Here is a 20,667-nt window from a genome sequence, read left to right as displayed (position 1 = left end):
GACACAGGCTTGAGGAAGACTCAGGCTGGAAGGTTCATGCTGCTCACACTGGGCATGTTAGAACTCCCCCAAAGTCTGGCAGTGGGGAGGATCTGTGCTCTTCCCTCTGGACTTAGCTCTGACCTTTCCTGAGACTCCTCTTTGTCTAACCCTGGCCTTAGCGTGGCGCAGTGCTTCTATAGGGATTCTTGGGTTGAACAATTCTTACTATGGTGAGAATTTATCTTTTGTATACTATGTTAATTTCTATATAAGGGTCAGTGAGAAATTCCCAGGTATGCCTGGGTCTGGCTTCTGGGTCCGAGAAGTGCTTTTTGCATTTTCTTTGTCCTTAGGAATCCCAATGAAGGTCTTCCCTTTTAGCAGAGCGTGCTCAATAGAAAGGAGACCAGGATTCTTTTCCTGTGTGTGTGACAACCATGACAACCATTACCTGTCAATCTGGGGAAGCGATGAGAGCCCTCCTTGATGAATAACTTCCCGATGAGCTATCTGCTGGTTAGAGAGGTCTTGGGATGTTCAAGGGAAGGACTGAATAATGAGTGCCTAAATCTCCATTTTGGGCTCTTTGGTGATCCACAGGACCACTGACCTGTCTCCCTATTGGTATATGCCAGCCTAATTGATAAATTGATATTCTTATGCAAAATCAGTGTCTTGAAATAATGTTAATCATAACACTATTATTGCTTAAAAGAATCTCTAAAGCCCAGAGGGGGTATTTGTGGAGGATCTGGAATCCTTTTAGCATTAGTGTCTTTTTGTCTTTTTTTTTCTTGGCATATTTTTAGACTAGTATGTCAGGGGAACACTATAACTATAATTTACTTAAGTTTTAGCAAACCATTTAACCATCATTCACTCTATTTTTATGGACAAGCTAGAGAGAGATGGGCTAGACACAGTTAGGTGGTGTCCCCCTGAAAATACAGAGAACTACCAAAGTAGCAAGAAGGGTCTCTGATTAGGGCAAAGGACTACAGTTTGGGGTCACCACCCAACACAGGAGAGTGCAGGAGTCTCAGTTGGGAGACCAGAAGGAGCAGCAAAGGAGAGGAATGACTAACATCAGATGAAATCAAAGGCTCTAGGTATGATCAAAGTAGGATCCTTCCCAGAGAAACCACAAGACCTGTTTTAAACATGAGGTCAGTGACGTCAAAGTAACCTCTTCTGATAACTACATTTAACAGTGGGCATAGCACTGGTTAAATGGATATATCCTGGGGGCAGCTGGGTATCTCAGTAGATTGAGAACCAGGCCCAGAGATGGGAGGTCCTGGCTTCAAATCTGGCCTCAGACACTTCCTAGTTGTGTGACCCTGGGCAAGTCACTTAACCCCCATTGCCTAGTCCTCACCACTCTCATGCCTTAGAACCAATACCCAGTAATTATTCTAAGACAGAAGGTAAGGGTTTAATAAATAAATAAATAAACAAAAATGGATATATTCCATACAATTGTCATTAATTGTTGGATATCTACAATGGCAGCTAAGTTACAATGGATAGATCACTCGGCCAAGGGTCAGAACCTGGAATGATGGGTGGAAATTGCAGTCATGTTTAGGTTTGAGATCAGAGGAAACTTCCTGATAATTAGAGCTGAAGCAGAAGAGGAGTGGACTACCTAAATGGGTGATGAGTTCCTTTTTCTTGGGAGCTTTCAAGGAAGGGCTGCCAGTTATGTTAGAATAGATACTGATTTCAAGTATAAATTGGATTAAGTCCCTTTCGGTGTTCCAATTCTATGATTCTTTGACTCTAAAGTCATGGGTACTAGGAAGTTGGAACATGATCTTGGTGAAGTAAGTTAGGGTTAAGAGATGGAGAAGAAATTTCTTTCAGCTTGCAAAGTTATAAAAAAAGAACAGCTACATCCAGATAAGGTGACTAGACTTTCTGGTCATTGTAGAAAGAGACCATAAATAAATAAGAAACATTTAGCAAGATTCATTTTTAAAAATTCTTCCTGCTGAAGGGTACACAGTCCCAGGGAAGAGGAGTCACAGTTTTTTGGCTTCAAATTGATCCCTGAGGGCTTCCTCAGAGATGGGAACATCCCGGACCTTGGCTCACGGGGCCTTTTTCATTTGATACAGAGTTTAAGATCCTAGGTAATCTGCAGGGACTAGTGGACTCAAGCCATCCTTTCCTCTCTTTGTGAATTGTTTATCATAAAATTTTTCAACAGACCTAGGAAGTCACTTTGGGTAAGTAAATGTTCCAAAACCAATGGGTGGAAGTTACAAGGAGGCAGATTTAGTTTCAATAGAACATTTTCTAATGTGGAGAACTGTCCCATGGTGAAATGGGCTCCCTTGTTATGGTGCATTTAAGTAGAGGCATCTGAGTATCTTTGCCATACGAGATCTGAGCCGGCTTGTACTGTAGAGGAATTCCGACATCACACGAGGGGCTGATTGAGATGATTTCTCCACATGAACTTTCCCCACTGCAAGATTTTGTTTTTTCAGGAGTTTCAACATGACCTAAGGTGACTCAGGAGACTCGGTGGTTCAAACCCAGAAGCCCCTCACCAAGGCTTTACAGATTCCAAATGGTGTCGGAATTCTTTAAACCAGCCTGAATGTGAAGGTGGCTTTAGAGCCGGCTCTCCCACTTCTGAATGCTTGGCTCTTCCCGCTCTCCCTCCTTTCCTTTTTATTGGGCATCTAGCTTGTTTGTAGATATTTGTTTGCTTGTGAGCTACTCCTTTAGAACGTAAGCTCCTTGAGGCTAGGACTGTCTTTGGCCTCTTTGTGTATCATCAGAATTTAACTCAGTTGTCTAGCATAAAGTAGCTGCCTGGTAAGTGTTTATTGATGGAGGAGGCTCGGTGGAGGTTTGGTGGTGAGTTTCTCGTTGAGTTTCACTCCTTTAATTTTCCAACTGTATCCCCTTAGAAGCCTCTAATCTTTAGAGTCCTAGAGGTGGGAATTTTAAACTCCCTGGCACAGGCCAGGCAGGAGAAATCCTATATCCTCTTCCCTCCTTCTCCTTAAATTCCTTCCCTCTATATTAATTATTATATATTTATTATATACATATATAATTATAATATATTAATTAAATTACCATAAATTTCCAGACTGACTTGGGTATTTTAGTTGGGATTTTCCCTGGTGACCAATTAAATCTAGATTTTAAGTCACAACCCTAAAATTATCTTGACACAGCCCAGTGCAAATATCAATGGTATGGAAATAGGTCTTGATCAATGATACAAGTAAACCCAGTGGTGTTATGCATCAGCTGCAGGAGGGAGTTGGGGGGAGGGGAGGAAAGAACATGAATTTTGTAATCATGGAAAAAATTCTAAACTAATTAATTAAATAAAGATTTTCCAAATTAATACAATTAAATTAAAAAATAAACTACTCAATTTATACTCAACAAAAAAAAATGAACTTTTTATATTTTCATGTAACCTTGACTCCTGTCTGTGAGGCAGATTTATAAAATAGGGGCTGAATTAAGGTAATTCTGCCCTTAAAAGGGCAGCTATGAAAAGCTCATGCTTATACTCCCAGTTAGAAAGCAAAACTCACACAAATTGGGTGGGAGGTGAGCTCCCAGCCTGGCACTGTGGAAGACTCTTTTCCTGCCTGTACCCTCACTGCAAAGGATACTAAGCAACAGAAGTAGAGATACTAACACGGATGTTTATGAGAAGTAATTTAAATCTCACAAATATATTCTTTAACATTTTAAAACAGTTCTTTAATGTAAGAATAACACAATGGAAGTAAGGCGGGGGGAAGGGAGGTCTCCCCACTTCCCTCAGCTGATTGGTATCTTTTCTCCTGTTGAAGTGTTAATAATAAAACACAGGGTCACATCTACCACTTGTCCATTTATATAGAGGTCTTCTCTCATGGTCTTACAGAAGGGAAGTGCAGACATTAGCTGCTTCCTTGGTCTTGTCACTCACATGGGACAGTTGCTACCTCTCTTCTCTTCATTCTCTCTGAGTCATCCAAAACTCTTTCCCATAGCCATAGCCACTGTGGGGGAACAACCTCTACCTTACCACTGGTTGTAGGAAAAAACTATAAACTCCAAGGATATTTATGACCATCCAACATTGTTACATTTATAAATATTTATCTATTTCATTTAGATGATAAGTTTTGGGGGTGCATAACTGGGCAGAATAGTTTCTGATAATTTCTTTGACTTCTTCATTGGTTGTAAATTCACCTTTTTAATTTTGGTTTCTTCTTTCTTTAAAAAAAAAATCAAGTTAACTGTGACAAGGAAATCACTTTAAAAGACTGATATATATTAATTTAAGGTCGCCAAGGAATTCAGCTATGTCATTCCTAAATGAAAACTCAAGTCAGCAGTCAACCTTTTATGGAGTTTTTAATTACAAACAGGAGGAAGAAAGATATTAGAGAGAGAGAGAGAGAGAGAGAGAGAGAGAGAGAGAGAGAGAGAGAGAGAGAGAGAGAGAGAGAGAGAGAGAGAGAGAGAGAGAGAGAGAGAGAGAGAGAGAGAGAGAGAGAGAGAGAGAGAGAGAGAGAGAGAGAGAGAGAGAAAGGGGAGAGAAGGGAATAGGGCTTAAATACCCCCTCTGCTTAGGCTGGGCCAGAGGCCCAAGCCCTTAGATAGCTGAGGCAAAGAAAAGAGATCAGTCCCTATCACTCACGTGACCAAAATGGAGAAACAGTCTCAGGGGCCTCCACCTCCAGCCTCCTTCAGAGCAAGCCTCCTCTCAGACCTCTCCAGGAGCTCTCCCTCCAGGACCTCTCTCCTCTCAGACTCCTTCAGAGCAAAACCTCTCAGAGCAAAACCTCTCAGAGCCAAAAAACCTTTTCAGAGCAAAACCTCCTCAGTCCTCCTTCAGAGCCACCTCTTCAGAGCCACCTTCAGAGCAACCTCTCCTCAGAGCAAAACCTCGCTCAGAGCAAAACCTCTCAGAGCCAAAAAACCTCTTCAGAGCAAAACCTCCTCAGTCCTCAGACCCTGCTATCTTTAAGGAAACCATCTAAGTTCCCTCCCCTCAGTTCTCACATTTACCAATCACTGTCCATGTCTCCCCTGTGCCAATGGTGGCTCTAGCTTAACCCAGGACCGCCCAGAGGTCTGTCCCTTTGCACATGTCTGTTGAAGGTCATATTCTCAAATAATTAAATTTTGATCTTTGCTGCAGCCCTTCCTAAATCCTTTTACTCTGAGTAGGGTGGAGATTGTAGTTCCAAGACCTGGTTCTGTCATTCCAAGTATCTCTATTGTATCAATTCCAAAATCAATCATGACTCAAAGAACTTCCTGTTCTATGCTTAAGCATAGGTCAAAGCCCTTTCCATTGTTTAGCAAAAGGTTTCTGTCCCAAAGTAGTCTTAAGTAGGGAGGAGAAGGACCCTCCCATGCCAAGGGTTTTCACATTCCAATAGAGTTCTTACTATCAGTAGGAAAATTTTCAAGTATGAAATTTCCCAATGGGGAAATTTCCAACATTCGTAAGTCTAAGAAATTTTAAAGTTTACATAACTAGTATATTATCTATTTTATTAATTTCTAGATCCCCAGAATCTATATTTTTGTGTTTGGAAATTTTAAACTCATTGGGTTTTTGTTTTGTTTTTTTTTTTAGTTGCATATCCAATTCATCAATCTCTTTTTTCCTTTAATGATGAAAATATTTATAGAGATATAAAATTTCCCCTAAAAATTTCTTATTTGAATCCTCCAAATTTTGGCATATTGTACCAAATGTTGCCATTATCTTTAATAAATTAAATAAAAACCTTACCTTCCATCTTAGAATCAATACTTTCTATTGGTTCTAAGGCAGAAGAGCAGTAAGGGTGGGCCATGGGGATTAAGTGACTTGCCTGGGGTCACACAGCTAGGAAGTGTCTGAGGCCAGATTTGAACCTATGACCTCCAGTCTCTAGGCCTGGCTCTCAATCCACTGAGCCAGCTGCCCCCTGAATTTTTTAAAAATTAAAAAAAAATGTGACGCATCCATTCTTTGGGATTAGTTATTTAGTTTCCAAATAATTTTTCATCTTTCTTCCATTCTTCACTGAATATTTTTATTGTATTATGATCTATAAAATATATGTTTAATATTTCTGCTTTTCTGCTTTTGTTTGTGGAATTTTTATTCCCAAATACATAGTTATTTTATAAAGTTGCTCTTCCCAGCTGAGAAATAGGAATTCTCCTTTCTATTATTTTTATGTTCTTTTGAGGTTTATCAAAACTAGCTTTTCTAAAATTCCTTGACTTCTTTCTTATTTTCTAATTAAATGTATCTAGGTGTTAAAGGATCCCTACTAGTATAGTTTTGCTAAATCTTCCTTTAATTCTTTTAACTTTTCCTTTAAGCATTTAGACACTATGCCAAAATAATACTTAGCATTGATGTTAATTGTCTATGGTGCCTTTTGGTAAGATGTCATTTCCCCAATTATCTTTTTAAAAATTAATTTATTTTTGCTGTTGCCTCATCTGAAATCATAAGTGTCACCCTGATTTTTTTTCTTTCTTGCTTCAGTTGAACCATAATATATTTTGTTCCAGGCCCTTATTTTAAATGTGTTTGAAACTTGATGTTGCAGGTGTGTTTCTTATAAGCCACATAGGTTGTAATCTGCTTTTAAATTCATTTTGCTGTCCTCTGATGTTTTATGGGTGAGTTCATTCCACTGGCATTTATAGCAATTACTGTTAAAAGCATATTTCCCTCTTTTCTCTTCTCTTATATTTTCCCCTCTATTTGTTTCCTATTCCTTTTTTCTAAAGAGGGAGTCAAGGAACAGTAAGTGAGCTCAGCATCAGTAATGTAGGTTTGGTGCAATCTGACTGTGCAACCCTGCCTTGCTTCTTTTCCCCTCAACAAGAACTTAATGGAAAGTTCATATCTTTTCTTTTAAACTCCTCTTTGAGCCCTCCACCCCCTTATAGTTTTTCTTTGGACTCACATTTATTCTTCCTCTTATTTTCCCTTCCTTCTCCCCACCCTTATCTATTTGGTTGTTGAGTAAAATAAATTTCTGTGCCCAACTCTGTGTGAGTGCCAACTCTGTGTGCATGCATTTCCCTCTCCTTTGATCAGTTCAAATGAGTCATTTAAAAAACACTTATTAAATAGCTACTATGTGCCAGTCAGTGTGCTTAACACTGGGGATATAAATATAAAAAAGAAAGAGTCCCTGCCCTCAAAAGGCTTTTAATCAAATGTGAGGTTTTTCATATTATCTTCTATTTTTTCAGTATTTTTACTTGCTTTACTGTTTCTTAATGTCTCATGGAGTTTTTAGCTCCTGCTTAGTCAATTCTGATTTTTTTCCCCTCTTAAACATTATTTTATTTGGTCATTTCCAAACATTATTCATTAGAAACAAAGATCATTTTCTTTTTCTCCCCCCCCCAACCCCTCCCAATGGCGATGCATGATTCCTCTGGGTATCACATGTGTCCTCAGTCCGAACTCTTTTCCATGTTGTTGGTATTTTCATTAAGGTGTTCATTTAGAGTCTCTCCTCAGTCATATCCCCTCCACCCCTGTAGTCAAGCTATTGCCTTTCCTTGGTGTTTTTACTCCCACCATTTGTCCTCTGCTTGAGGGTAGTGTTTTTTCTCCTTGATCGCTGAGGATTGTTCAGGGACATTGCATTGCCACTAATGGAGAAGTCCATTATGTTTGATTGTACCATAGTGTATCAGTCTCTGTGTACAATGTTCTTCTGGCTCTGCTCCTTTCACTCTGCATCACTTCCTGGAGGTCGTTCCAGTCTCCATGGAATTCCTCCACTTTAGTATTCCTTTGCGCACAATAGTATTCCATCACCAACATATACCATAATTTGTTCAGCCATTCCCCAATTGAAGGGCATCCGCTCATTTTCCAATTTTTTGCCACCACAAATAGTGCAGCTATGAATATTCTTGTACATGTCTTTTTCCTTATTATTTCTTTGGGGTACAAACCCAGCAGTGCTATGGCTGGATCAAAGGGCAATCTTTTATGGTCCATTGGGCATAGTTCCAAATTGCCCTCCAGAATGGTTGGATCAATTCACAACTCCACCAGCAATGAATTAATGTCCCAACTTTGTCACATCCCCTCCAACATTCATTACTTTCCTTTGCTGTCATGTTAGCCAATCTGCTAGGTGTGAGGTGATACCTCAGAGTTGTTTTGATTTGCATCTCTCTGATTATCAGAGATTTAGAGCACTTTTTCATGTGCTTATTGATAGTTTTGATTTCTTTGGCTGAAAACTGCCTATTCATGTCCCTTGCCCATTTATCAATTGGAGAATGGCTTGATTTTTTGTACAATTGATTTAGCTCTTTATAAATTTGAGTAATTAGACCTTTGTCAGAGGTTTTTGTTATGAAGATTGTTTCCCAGTTTGTTGCTTCCCTTCTAATTTTGGTTATATTGGTTCTGTTTGTACAAAACCTTTTTAATTTGATGTCATCAAAATTGTTTATTTTACATTTTGTGACTCTATGTCTTGCTTGGTTTTAAAGTTTTTCCCTTCCCACAGGTCTGACATGTATACTATTCTGTGTTCACCTAGTTTACTTATAGTTTCCTTCTTTATGTTCAAGTCATTTACCCATTCTGAGTTTATCTTGGTTTAGGGTGTGAGATATTGATCCAAACCTAATCTCTCCCATACTGTCTGCCAGTTTTCCCAGCAGTTTTTGTCAAATAGTGGATTTTTGTCCCAAAATCTGGGGTCTTTGGGTTTGTCATAGACTGTCTTGCTGAGGTCACTTACCCCCAGTCTATTCCACTGATCCTCCTTTCTGTCTCTTAGCCAGTACCAAATTGTTTTGATGACCACTGATTGATAATAGAGTCTGAGATCTGGGACTGCAAGGCCCCCTTCCTTTGTATTTTTTTTTCCATTATTTCCCTGGATATCCTTGATCCTTTGTTCTTCCAAATGAACTTTGTTAATGTTTTTTCTAAGTCAGTAAAAAATTTTTTTTGGAAGTTCAATGGGTATGGCACTAAATAGATAAGTTTGGGTAGGATGGTAATTTTTATTATATTGGCTCGTCCTACCCATGAGCAGTTAATGTTTTTCCAATTGCTCAAGTCTAGGTTTAGTTGTGTGGAGTGTGTTTTGTAGTTGTGTTCATATAGTTCCTGTATTTGTCTCGGGAGATAGATTCCTAAGTATTTTATTTTGTCTAAGGTGATTTTGAATGGGATTTCTCTTTCTAATTCTTGCTGCTGAGCTGTGTTGGAAATATATAGAAATGTTGATGACTTTTGTGGGGTTATTTTGTATCCTACAACTTTGCAAAATGTTGTTGATTATTTCGACTAGCTTTTTGGTTGATTCTCTAGGATTTTTTAAGTAGACCATCATATCCGCAATGAGTGATAACTTGGTCTCCTCCTTGCCTATTTTAATGCCTTCAATTTCTTTTTCTTCTCAATTTGCTACTGCTAGTGTTTCTAGCACAATGTTAAATAATAGAGGTGATAATGGGCATCCTTGTTTCACTCCTGATCTTATTGGGAATGCATCTAGTTTATCCCCATTGCAGATGATGTTAGCTGATGGTTTTAGATATATACTGTTTATTATTTTTAGGAAAGACCCTTCTATTCCTATGATTTCTAGTGTTTTTAATAGGAATGGGTGTTATCTTTTATCAAAGGCTTTTTATGCATCTATTGAGATAATCATGTGATTTTTGTTGGTTTGTTTGTTGATATGATCAATTTTGTGGATGGTTTTCCTAATATTGAACCAGCCCTGCATTCCTGGTATAAATCCTACTTGATCATAGTGAATGACCCTCCTGATCATTTGCTGAAGTATTTTTGCTAGTATCCTGTTTAAGATTTTTGCATTCAATTCTGATTTTTAAGGAGTTATCCTCTTCATTATTTTTTTTTACTTCTCTTACCAAGCTATCCTCTTTTCACAAATTCCTTGCATAGCTCTCACTTATTTCCCTACTTTGTCTTCTGCTGCTCTCATTTGATTTTCAAAATCTTTACTTTTTCTTTTTAAATCCCCTTAATTCTCCTAGGAATTCTTTTTGCGTTTGTGTCTAATCTGTACTTTTATTTGAAGTTTTGCTCATAAATATTTTCAAAATATTGTTTTCTATGTTTGTGTCAAGAACTTCTCTAGTTTCATAGTAAGTTTTTATGGTCAGGTTCTTTTTTTGTTGTTTGTTAATTTTTCTAGCCTGCCTTTCATCTTTGAACTTTGTTGGGATTGGTCCCTGCCAACTTCTAGGTATAAGTAAGATGCCCATTCTGAGTTTCTGTCTTTTATATCTATCTGTTGCTTTCATAGAGGTCTCTAAGTTTTTTGGGTGCTTCCAAAGTGGTGTGATCCAGGGAGAGATCTGTTCACTTCCCTTCTCATTTGAACTTCATAGATTTCTGACCCATTTTGTTGTCTGTCAGCTTGTGTGTGGATGAGTTTCCATAGACTATTGCTGATGCCAGCCACAGCTTACTGGAAGGTTCTCTAGGTTTAGTGCAACTTACACATTGATTTCTTTCTTCACTGTGAGTATTCATTTCACGGTCATGATTCAACTTTTTGAGACTCCCCTTTACCTGTCTTGGGCTATATGCACCTTAAAATATCTGACAATTAGATTGTGCCTATTTTTTCTCTAAATTGTTTTGAAAACTGATTTCTTCAAGGCTAGTTTACATATTGGAACTGTTCCCAACATTCCCTTCCTTTGCTATTTCAAATTCTAAGATAACAAAGAAATAATATCCTAATGTTTCTATCATTTCTATATTATCAATTTGTTTTTCCTTAGTGCATCAGAATTAAGTCCAGAATGGCAGTATCACACATTGTTCATCTTTTTGAGATGGCAGCTTTTGTCAAGAAAGCCAAATCTTGGGGGCAGCTGGGTAGCTCAGTGGATTGAGAGCCAGACCTAGAGATGGGAGGTCCTAAGTTCAAATTTGGCCTCAGACACTTCCCAGCTGTGTGACCCTGGGCAAGTCACTTGACCCCCATTGCCTAGCCCTTACCACTCTTCTGCCTTGGAGCCAATGTACAGTATTGACTCCAAGATGGAAGGTAAGGGTTTAAAAAAAAAGCCAAATCTTGTATACTTTTAGAGTAATGAGATATTATAATATTAATAAGTCACATTTATATAGTACCTTAAAGGTTACAAAGCACTTTCACAACAATAATTTCTGGAAAACACCTCAAATCATATCTGTCATTGCTCTTGGAAAGATGTCAATTTATTCCCTTAGGAATTCATTCATCATTACTCTAAGTTTTCAAACTAAAATATGCCCCCCCCCCGCCAAGCTTCTTCTATTTATTTTGCCTCCTCCTATTAAAATTAAATTAAAATTCTTAAGAGGAGGCACTATCTTCATTTTTTGGAGATGTTTTAACAGCACTTGGCACATAAGAAGTGCCTACTAAATGTTTTCTCATTTATTCATTCATGTGAGGTAGGTAGTCCAAGTACTACACATTTTATAGATGAGGAGACTAAGCCTCAGGAAAATTAAGTTTGTCCATGGTCATACAACTAGCAAATTTTGGAGCCCGAAGATCTGATTTCATGTCCCACACTTTCCACTCTATCACCATGTATTATTTCCTGTCTCTTGAGAAGTTCTATAATCTATGCTAGGAAAATATTGCTCATAACTTTTCTGTAGTTAGTTCTATAGCTAGAATCAACTATGGCCTGAGCACTGAATTCAGTGGGTTTTTTTCATGGCTCAAAGAAGAGCTAAGAATGGTCTTTTATATTTGTAAATCTAACTCCATTTGTAAAAAACACTCTTGGTTTTTACACACCTTGGCTATACAATAATAGTAGATGTGAGCAATATTTGGTCTTTAGGTCTTAGCTTGCTGACCCTTATTCTATCATATTCTCCCACAACTACAAAACTTCTGCTTTTTTGCTCCCCCTAATCTTCACCTCAGTGTTCTTTACCATTCTTCCAATTTTAGGCTCATGGATTTCTTATCCAGGTATAGGTTTTCTTCTTCCATTTACACTGCAAAGATTAAATTTAACTTTTCCCTGATTGTGAAAATGAAATTAACTCTCTCCTGATTTTGAAGATTAAATTGTAACCCCTGCCCATTTTTAGGTTTACTCACTAAATGTATAAACACCCTACTTAAAAGTTGAGTGGGGAGATCTGCCCATTTTTAGATCTAATCATCAAAGGTGTAAACACCCCATTCACACTTGAGTGGGGGAGTTCTGTGACCCACGTGTGCAATAGTGGGTGACGAATCAGAATCGACTGCCTTCTGGGCAGTCCTAAGCAAAACTTTAGACTATGATTTGTCCACATAAAAAGTGGAGGAAGACACAGGAAATGACACAAAATAAAGTGTCTTTAAAAGGAATTACTTCCTGTGAGACACAGTTCTTTTTGCCAAGGTCTAAGGACTAACTCTTCCTGCCTAGGTTGAGACTGGGGCCAGGAGTAAATTACTTAGTGTTTATGCTAGATATCTTACCCTAACCTCTCTAAGTTTCTTACTTCACTCTATATTTTGTAAATAAATTGTAAATAAATCTCTTTCGAATTAATATAAATTCCTGGTGACCCTATTTTTAAATATAATCCAGTCCAACATTTTTATTAAGTTAATAGCTTACCTAACACAAAACCCTATTTTGGTTTCCTGAAAACTATGCTTTGGAAGGGCTTCGCACCAAGTTGGTAAGTCTTTGGAGAGATCAGCTCAGAGCTTGGGGCATCATCCAAGAACAAAATAGAGGACAATGTGCAGAAAAGTCGGACAGGCAGTCAGTCAGGCTTAACTAGGGAAGCGTATTCTAACAATGAGAGCTGTCCAAAAAGTGGAACATGCTGTTTCAAAAAGGAGGTGGATTCTCTTTCCCTGGAAGGCTTTAAGAGAAGACTGGATTAACTCCTTGCTATGAATATTGCAGAGGGGATTTTCATTGAGGTACTGTGTAGATTAGATGGACTCTGAAGCTCCTTCCAATTCTGAGATTCTGTGACTATGGAAGACTAGCCTGGCTAAGTCATCACCAGAAAGTTGGTCACTAAGCAATGATTTTTTATTTTTTAGTGGGGAAGGGAGGAGGGTCAGCAGCATAGCAGCTCATCAGGCACAGAGAGGTTGATTTCTAGTGTATCCATCTACATCTACTCAATGTGGACTTATAAAGTGTCATGGGATAAAAAAACAGATTGTGGTTGTGAATCAAATGGAATATTTAAAATAAAATATTCTATTCTGAAGAGAAACACATTTTGGGCATAGAAATTTGTCTTCCAAAGAGGTTGTTTTAAAACTCTATGTGTGGATGGGGGGAGGCAGCTACATGGCTCAGTGGATTGAGAGCCAGACATAGAAATGGGAGGTCTTGGGTTCAAATTTGAACTCAAACACTTCCTAGCTGTGTGACCCTGGTCAAGTCACAACCCCCAAGCCCTTACCACTTTTCTGCCTTAGAACCAATTGATTTTTTAGAACAAAAACCCAAAAACAATATGTAGGCTTAAAAGGAGAAAAGAACGGTAATTAGAATATTTTTATTACCAAACCTATGATTTCATCAGTATAGATAACTCCTAAAGACATACTTCCCCTGTCAGTGCAAATTCCTTCATTCTCTGAAACTTGGGGCATTAGAGTTGCCTGGGAGCCCTGAGAGATTCTAGTTCTTGAATCTGTGAGGGAATTACAAAGTCTGTGGAATCATCCGGCTTTTTTAGCTGCATTAGCCGAACTCCTTGGGTCATAAAATGGACTATTTTTTACTTTATTGGTTTGGGGGGTGGGAGTGGCAGAATCTAGTTAGGAAAGAGTAGATTCTCTTATTCTGCATGGAAATGTTTGAGCTTCGTTAATGAATAGGACTGGCGATGATAGCTGTTGTAAATAATCTTCCTAAAATATATTTTGTCTAAAGTAAGTTTAAAGTACAGCTTAAGATACATATAGCCATTTTCAATATGGTGCTAGACTGAGATGGAAAAACAGCAGATATTTTCTAAGCAGGAGGCATGAAGTGGCTAAAACCCACAGCCTCCACCACTGTATTAATTTGTGTGTCTAACCAGGGCTGTAAGATTTGTAAATGAAATTCTAGAAGGGGCATCTAGTAAGAACAGGATATGGAAGCCAAATGGAAAACATGAATCAATAAAAACGGCCGAACTAGCTAGAAGTGTAAGCTCAGTCTTTGAAGTCAATTCAAGTTCTGCATGTTTTAATTCTGGTGTAATCTTATGATGGAGGGTACAAACAAGAACTCAGAAACAGCTTTTGTAACTTTTGGACTAATCGCACATGAATCGGGTTTGCTGATGGTTACAATGGTCACACAGCCATCCAGCGGTCTTTGCTGAATTACATTTGATTTAAAACCTTCATTCTCCAGCTGAAATGTAACAATGAAGACATCAACAAAATATCTACCACAATATGTTTAACAGTTAATACTTGTATAGCAAATTCATTTTTATTAGTATGTCTATGGTAACCTAATTGTCTCAATGGCAATAATGCATAAAATATTGCACCCCAGTGCATTTCTTCTGCATGATAATAACATTTGTTCCTTGTTGGCACAAGCACTGTTTCATCTTACATTCTTGTTAGTAAAATGATTGCTTTTCTGTGTGCAAGGATACTTTTCTGGGAAGAGATAATTTTCTTATTTAAAAAACACTTTCTTGCCAAGAAACGAACTTCAAACACATATGGCACAAAAGGACCTTGCCCATAATAGTTTTAGTGGATAAAAAAACTCTCCAATTAAAATCATAAATCCGTTAAGTGCATTTTTCTTTTCTGCTGACAGCCTTCAAAATGAATAGTTCACAAAATGGATTCACAAGAAATGTGAACATTTCTTGCTTACAGAAACATTTAACAAGATCCTTGGTCAGAATAATTAAGTACCCAAACTATTTTACCAATCTGCTTTGTGACAAATTATTATTTGTATTTCTTCTGTTGACAAACAAATACTATATAAAGTCTACCCCAGAAAAGATTAATTGTACTGAAAACAAAGGCATAAAATATCTCTAACAGATAGGTATATAAAATAGTACCGAGTCATTTAGGTAAAGATGGTAATAGATATCATCAAAATGCATAGAAGAGGCAGTATTTACATTAGCCCTATAATGCAGAATATGAAGGGGAAAGTTAACTGTGTGGGCAGAAAACCAGAGAGGTAACTCTCCAACTGACCTGTCATTTTTCTGCTGCATTGACAACATCCTAAAAGTTTAATTCTAGGAAAGCAAACATAAAGGAAAGAGCATTTTTGTTACACCTTTGGATTTGTCGTTCATGACACTAAATATCTACTCACGTACATATTAATCATAGCATACCAAACAAAAGAACAAAATTCTGCAGATATTTGGCTCAGGTTAAAATTTCCAGTGTTATAATAGCAATAGAATTGTAGACTTTTAGAGGTAGAAATAATCATCTATTTCGGCTATCGTATTTTATAGAAAGAGGAACAGAAATCCACTCCATTTGAATGACTTGCCCCAGGTCACAGAATTAGGAGTAGAGCCCAGGGAAAATTAGTGTGAGGGATAAGAATATCCCAATATCCAGTCAGGGGTCTCTATACATTTCAGAAAAACATTTTCAAAGCAGAAGGTTGCCCTCATAATAATAATAAAAACTATAAAGAGGGCATTTTAAAAATAGATTATATAAATTAAAATAATTTTGATAGCTCTTCACAAAGATGGCTATATAAACTTTATAGATTTGATTAGACCAGCCAAATATTTTGCTTAGAAATCTACCAGCCTCAGACTAGAAAAGATTTTAAAATCAAATATGACAGCAATTCAACCAGATCTTGAATAAATTTCCATGTTATTTTTGAGATTGTGATATGTCTACATAACACTTTGACCCATATGAAATCCTTTATAAATGACGAGACCAGAGGACGTATAAAAAAGCAAAAGTCATTACAGATGCAAAAGAGCAGCATGGACATAAATGGCTTAATTCAAAAGTTATGAAATATTTAAAGCCATTTCATTCATTCATGCAAATAATATTTATTATGTACTATGTGAAACTATTTCAAAAAGTGACATTAAAAAATGAAAAAGAAATTTGGATCATCCACCAAGCAAACGATCCACAAATGAACTGCTGATAAAAGTATGACTACATTTTTAGCAATTTTATGAACAAAATTGGAACTTAAAGGCTCAGTTCTGATCTGAGACTTAAGTAAACAGAAATACGAAAGGTCCAAAGTGACAAAATGACTCTGCACCAATCTTGTTCTTGTTGCCAGGTTAACATGAAATGGTTAGACCAAAGAGAATACATTTTAGATGCCAAAAATCACCAAATTATTTTTTATTCATAATTATAAAAATGATGTATCTGTATCAATAACTTTCATGTTAACAATGTTTTCCATAGATGTAATGGGAAAAAAACATTTTGCATGAACTTTCACAGATGAGTGATGAATTAATAAGTTCTTTATAGTTTTATACATTGTTCAACTGAAAAAAAAAACCCCAAATACTGATGCAAGACAGAAGGCAAAAATGTTGTGTGACAGAGTGTGTCTACCAAGTGTGTGTGCTTATGGAAACAAGTGAACGATAGTCCCTCGGGCTGCCCTGCTAACCACACCCAACAGCCCCAGGGCTGTTTATTGTCCTAGTCACTTTTCACAGTTCCTTGGTGTAAAACAATTATGTGATAGAAGAAAACAAAAGTAATTAACGAGAGGCACACTTAAATTTCCAAAATATGCCACGTCCTATACTGGCCACTACAGGCCCCAGGGAGCAGGAAATGAATGACAAGCAACAGGAGAGGATTTACTTTTTCAAGTCCCCTCCTAAAAAAAATTGCTGTTGAAGGGCCAGGGGAGAGAAGACAGGATTCTTTTGTAATGTGTGGTACTGGGAGAAAAGGCCATAAATACATGGGAAGGATTTTATTGATTTATCATGCAGAAATGATTGTCAATTGAATAGACACAGTCTGTCAATTTTTTAAAATGACAACTTAAGAATGCAAACTGTTAATATAATTTTAGTGAGATCAAAAGACTATGGCATGGAAACTGCCTCTTTGTAGAGTCCTATGTTTCCATTTTGAAACAGACGTGTTACAGTCTTGGGAACAGGCTTCAGTTGAAATCCAGCTGACAAAGGATTTTTATTTTGTTCAAAAGTTTCCTGTACGCTACTTATTTCACAACTTGGCCCATGAAGGTGAAAAATGATCTCCCTAAATGAGGTAAATTGAGGTAAAAAAATGAGGTAAAAAAAAACAACTGAATTCTGGTGCCTTCCCTACCCTAGCTCTTGCCTGGGGGCTGCTGATAAGATACAATCCACACTTAACAAATATTTGTTGTTTGAGAATGATATTCTCTTACTCACTGTATTAATAGCAAAAATATCTTAATTCTACTAAGCAAATTAAAGGACTCATCTAAAGTAATTTATCTTATGACTCACCTGACCTTTATGAATACCTATAATTTGAAAAGCATTAAAGCAAAAGAAACCATATTTTATTTATAATGTGGCCTTTCCAAGATGGTCATTCATTCAGGCTCCTCATTTCATAGAATACTCATATTTCAAGTCTCCCTACAAAAAAGAAAAGTTTACAATATGAAAAAGGGCTAGAAGAAAGGGTTATTCAAAATGACATCTCTCCAAAGTAGAAAGAAATGAAATGATGTAAAAAATGAGATTTTAAAAGCCTTGGACTTCCCAAACAGGTAGAAAATGGTTAGAAAATTATTTACAAAATGAGAGAGCACTATTCAAACTTCTTTTATGATTTCTTTAAATAGTAGAGCTCTATTAACTCAACTACTTTGACAGGTTTATAATTCCATTGGTTTGAGTATTCCTTTAATCAACATAAATTATAACTTTTTCATTTCTTCTCATCTTGGAAAATTCTTTTTGTCATGTTTTCCAATAAATTTTCCAAAGAAGATATAACATAATGGAAGCTTTCTTCTTATTGTGTTCATACCTCTTTAGGATTCACTGTAGCATTCAAATAATTTATCTTTCTTTGGGGAGGAAAGGGACTTTTATTTTATTTTCCATTAATAATAATTTCTTTTCTAGGTTTCCCTCCCACCCCACACCTCATTGAAAAAAAAATCCTTGCACAGTCAATAAAAGAAACAAGCATAGTTAAAACAAACAAACAAAAAAAAATATATATATATATATATTTGCCATGTCAGCATGTCTCATTCCACATTTCTAGTCCATTACGTCTCAGTAAAGAGGTAGGTAGCATATTTTATCAATGGTGCTCTGAATTAATCATGGTTAAATTCAATGATCAGAGTTCTTAACTCTTTAAAAGTTGTTTTTACAATGAAATTGTTATTTCAGACTTACTGAACTGGATGTCCAGTGGAAATCCTGAACCCAATGTATGTAACACAGAACTCAATATTTTTACCTCCAAACCATCACCTCCTCCCAACCCTTTCCCTAATAGTGCAGAGGGCAACACTATCTTCCCCATTCATCAGGCTCACAACTTAGAAGTCATTCTGAATCCCTCACTATTGCTCAGTACTCATATCCAAGCTGTTGCCAAGGCAACACCTTTGCAGCATCTCTCTTGAACAGACCTTTTTTCCTCTCACACGGCTACCACTGTAGCATTACTTCATGTCTTGATTACTGCAATAGCCTGGTGGTGGGTCTGCCTACCTCAAAGTCTCAGTCACTTTCTCTCTCTCTTTTCTTTGGTTACCCACAATCCTTGGAATGCTATTCTTTCTGTTTACTGACCTCTCTGGCTTCTTTTAAGTCCCAACTTATATCCACCTTTGATAAAAAGCCTTCCTAAGCCCTCTTAATTCCAGTGTTTTCCCCTTTAAAATTATTGCCTCCTTTTTCTATATATAGCTTGCTTTCTGTAGATTTGTTTGCAAGTTGTCTCCCTTATTAGATTATAAATTCCTCATTGGCAGAGACTGACTATCTCTAATGTTTAACACAGTGCCTGACATATAGAGTAGGCACTTAATGTTTATTGACTGAATGGTCATTACATAAATATTCCCAGTTCTGCTCACTTCATTAGTTCACACAAATCTTCTTAGGTTTCTCTAATATCATCTCTTCCATCATTTCTTATAGCATAATAATCTATTACATTCTTATACTATAATTCATTTAGCTAGCCATTTCCAAATTGAGGGCTTCACGCTTAATTTCCAATCCTTTACCACTACAAAAAAGAGCGGATATAAATACTTACATACATATGGGTCCTTTTCCTCTTTCATAAAATGTAAGCTATTAATATTATTATTGGTCGGTCCTGCCAGAGTTTGATATCTAATGACAGAACTTTCAGAGATAAAGGGTCACCTCTGTGCTACAATGAGCCAGTAGAGTAGACAGAACTTTAGCCCAATCTTTAATTCTCAATTATAATATATTTGATGTGAAAGCCAAGGATAGTGAAGTTAGAATGTTAAGTCACTGCTAATTAAAGCTGATTCAAAATGAGGGTTGAGTATCTCTAAAAATAGACTAAAATATTTGAGAATACATGGTTATATTTATGTATAGCTTTTTCTAGGGATCTTACATAAATTAAAATACTGTTATTGCCATTTTCTCAATATATTGTTAAACATAAAGGAGATGAGTAAATAGCATGATATTCCTACAAAGTTCAGTAAGATCTATTAGGTAACTATAAAGAAAATGTGAAAAATGTTAAAAAAAATTTTTTTAGCATGTTTTGGTTGACTTTACTGGAACCAATGGCTGTTGCTAATGGTGCAACCACCTGATTTTCAGGGACAATAGAGAACCAAAATAGCACAATCTGGAAACCAAACAAAACTTTTTGCTATCTGACAGCTCTCTCTTGAAGAGAAAGGAGAAGGTAAAGAAGGAAATATAAGAAGTAATACTATGTCCAAAAGCACAAGAAGAGCTATAATCAGTAAAAGATAGCCATAACAGTATATTTTTAAAAAAGCAATAGCTTGGGAATCAAATGACATGTGTTCTAGACCTAGCTCTGCCCTGAACAAGTTATGCCATTTTGAATAAGTAATTTTTCCTCTCTGGATCTCAATTTTCTCATCTGGAATCTAAAGGGGAGTTTGGGTAGACGATCTTTAAGTTTTCTCTTGGTTTTAATATTCTCTTCTCTATTACCACAGAAAATAAATATAGATCCAGAAAGTTCAAGACTAACTAGAATAGGATTGCCAAGTATTTGATATGAATGATCAGAAGAGAGAATAGGGAACTATTTTTAAAATATTACTAATGAAGAATAGATTTCTTAAGTGAATAGAAATTTTCCTCCAACTGGAAAACTATCAGTCAGGTTCTGAAAATCTGAATTGAGTTCTGGTTTTGTTTTTAAGCTCCTTTTTTCCTTTTAATTCATACTCTCTTCATCCACTTGCATTTCCCCTTGTAGTTATTAGCAACTGTGTCCTGTGTCACAATAAATCACACTAAAGGGCATATCTCTTTCTCCCTGTATAAAGTGTATATTCCAAACCTACAATTTCTATTTAGGTTTTTATTTCCAGCATCTGTAGTTGTATCTAGAGTGAGGCATCTTGAAAACACATTTACCTAATACAGATTTCTAAAGAATCAGGGAGATGAATAAAGAAATCAAAGCTATATATATA

General features: G+C 36.7%; 1 protein-coding gene across 7 annotated transcripts in view; it reads right to left on the bottom strand.

Moving 5' to 3' along the window:
- Positions 1–14,184: 14,184 nt before the first annotated feature.
- Positions 14,185–20,667, bottom strand: part of RGS22 (regulator of G protein signaling 22) — a 179,188-nt gene continuing 172,705 nt past the window's right edge. For 5 of the 7 annotated variants that reach the window (XR_008917546.1, XR_008917549.1, XR_008917550.1 and 2 more), the window contains 3 exons: positions 17,474–17,608; positions 15,198–15,241; positions 14,185–14,376 (listed from right to left, as the gene is read on the bottom strand). Coding sequence is in view for 1 of the 7 variants with exons in the window: in XM_056823271.1 (XP_056679249.1) it covers positions 17,599–17,608 (10 nt within the window). In the remaining 6 variants the exon portion in view is untranslated. Of the gene's footprint in view, positions 17,609–20,667 lie in introns of all 7 variants that reach the window. The other 2 variants (XR_008917547.1, XM_056823271.1) reach the window with 2 other exon arrangements.

Source organism: Monodelphis domestica, chromosome 3, assembly GCF_027887165.1.
Source record: "Monodelphis domestica isolate mMonDom1 chromosome 3, mMonDom1.pri, whole genome shotgun sequence".
Classification (NCBI taxonomy): domain Eukaryota; kingdom Metazoa; phylum Chordata; class Mammalia; order Didelphimorphia; family Didelphidae; genus Monodelphis; species Monodelphis domestica.
The sequence above is the reverse complement of the archived record's forward strand: the minus strand, read 5'-3'. Positions and strand labels throughout refer to the sequence as shown.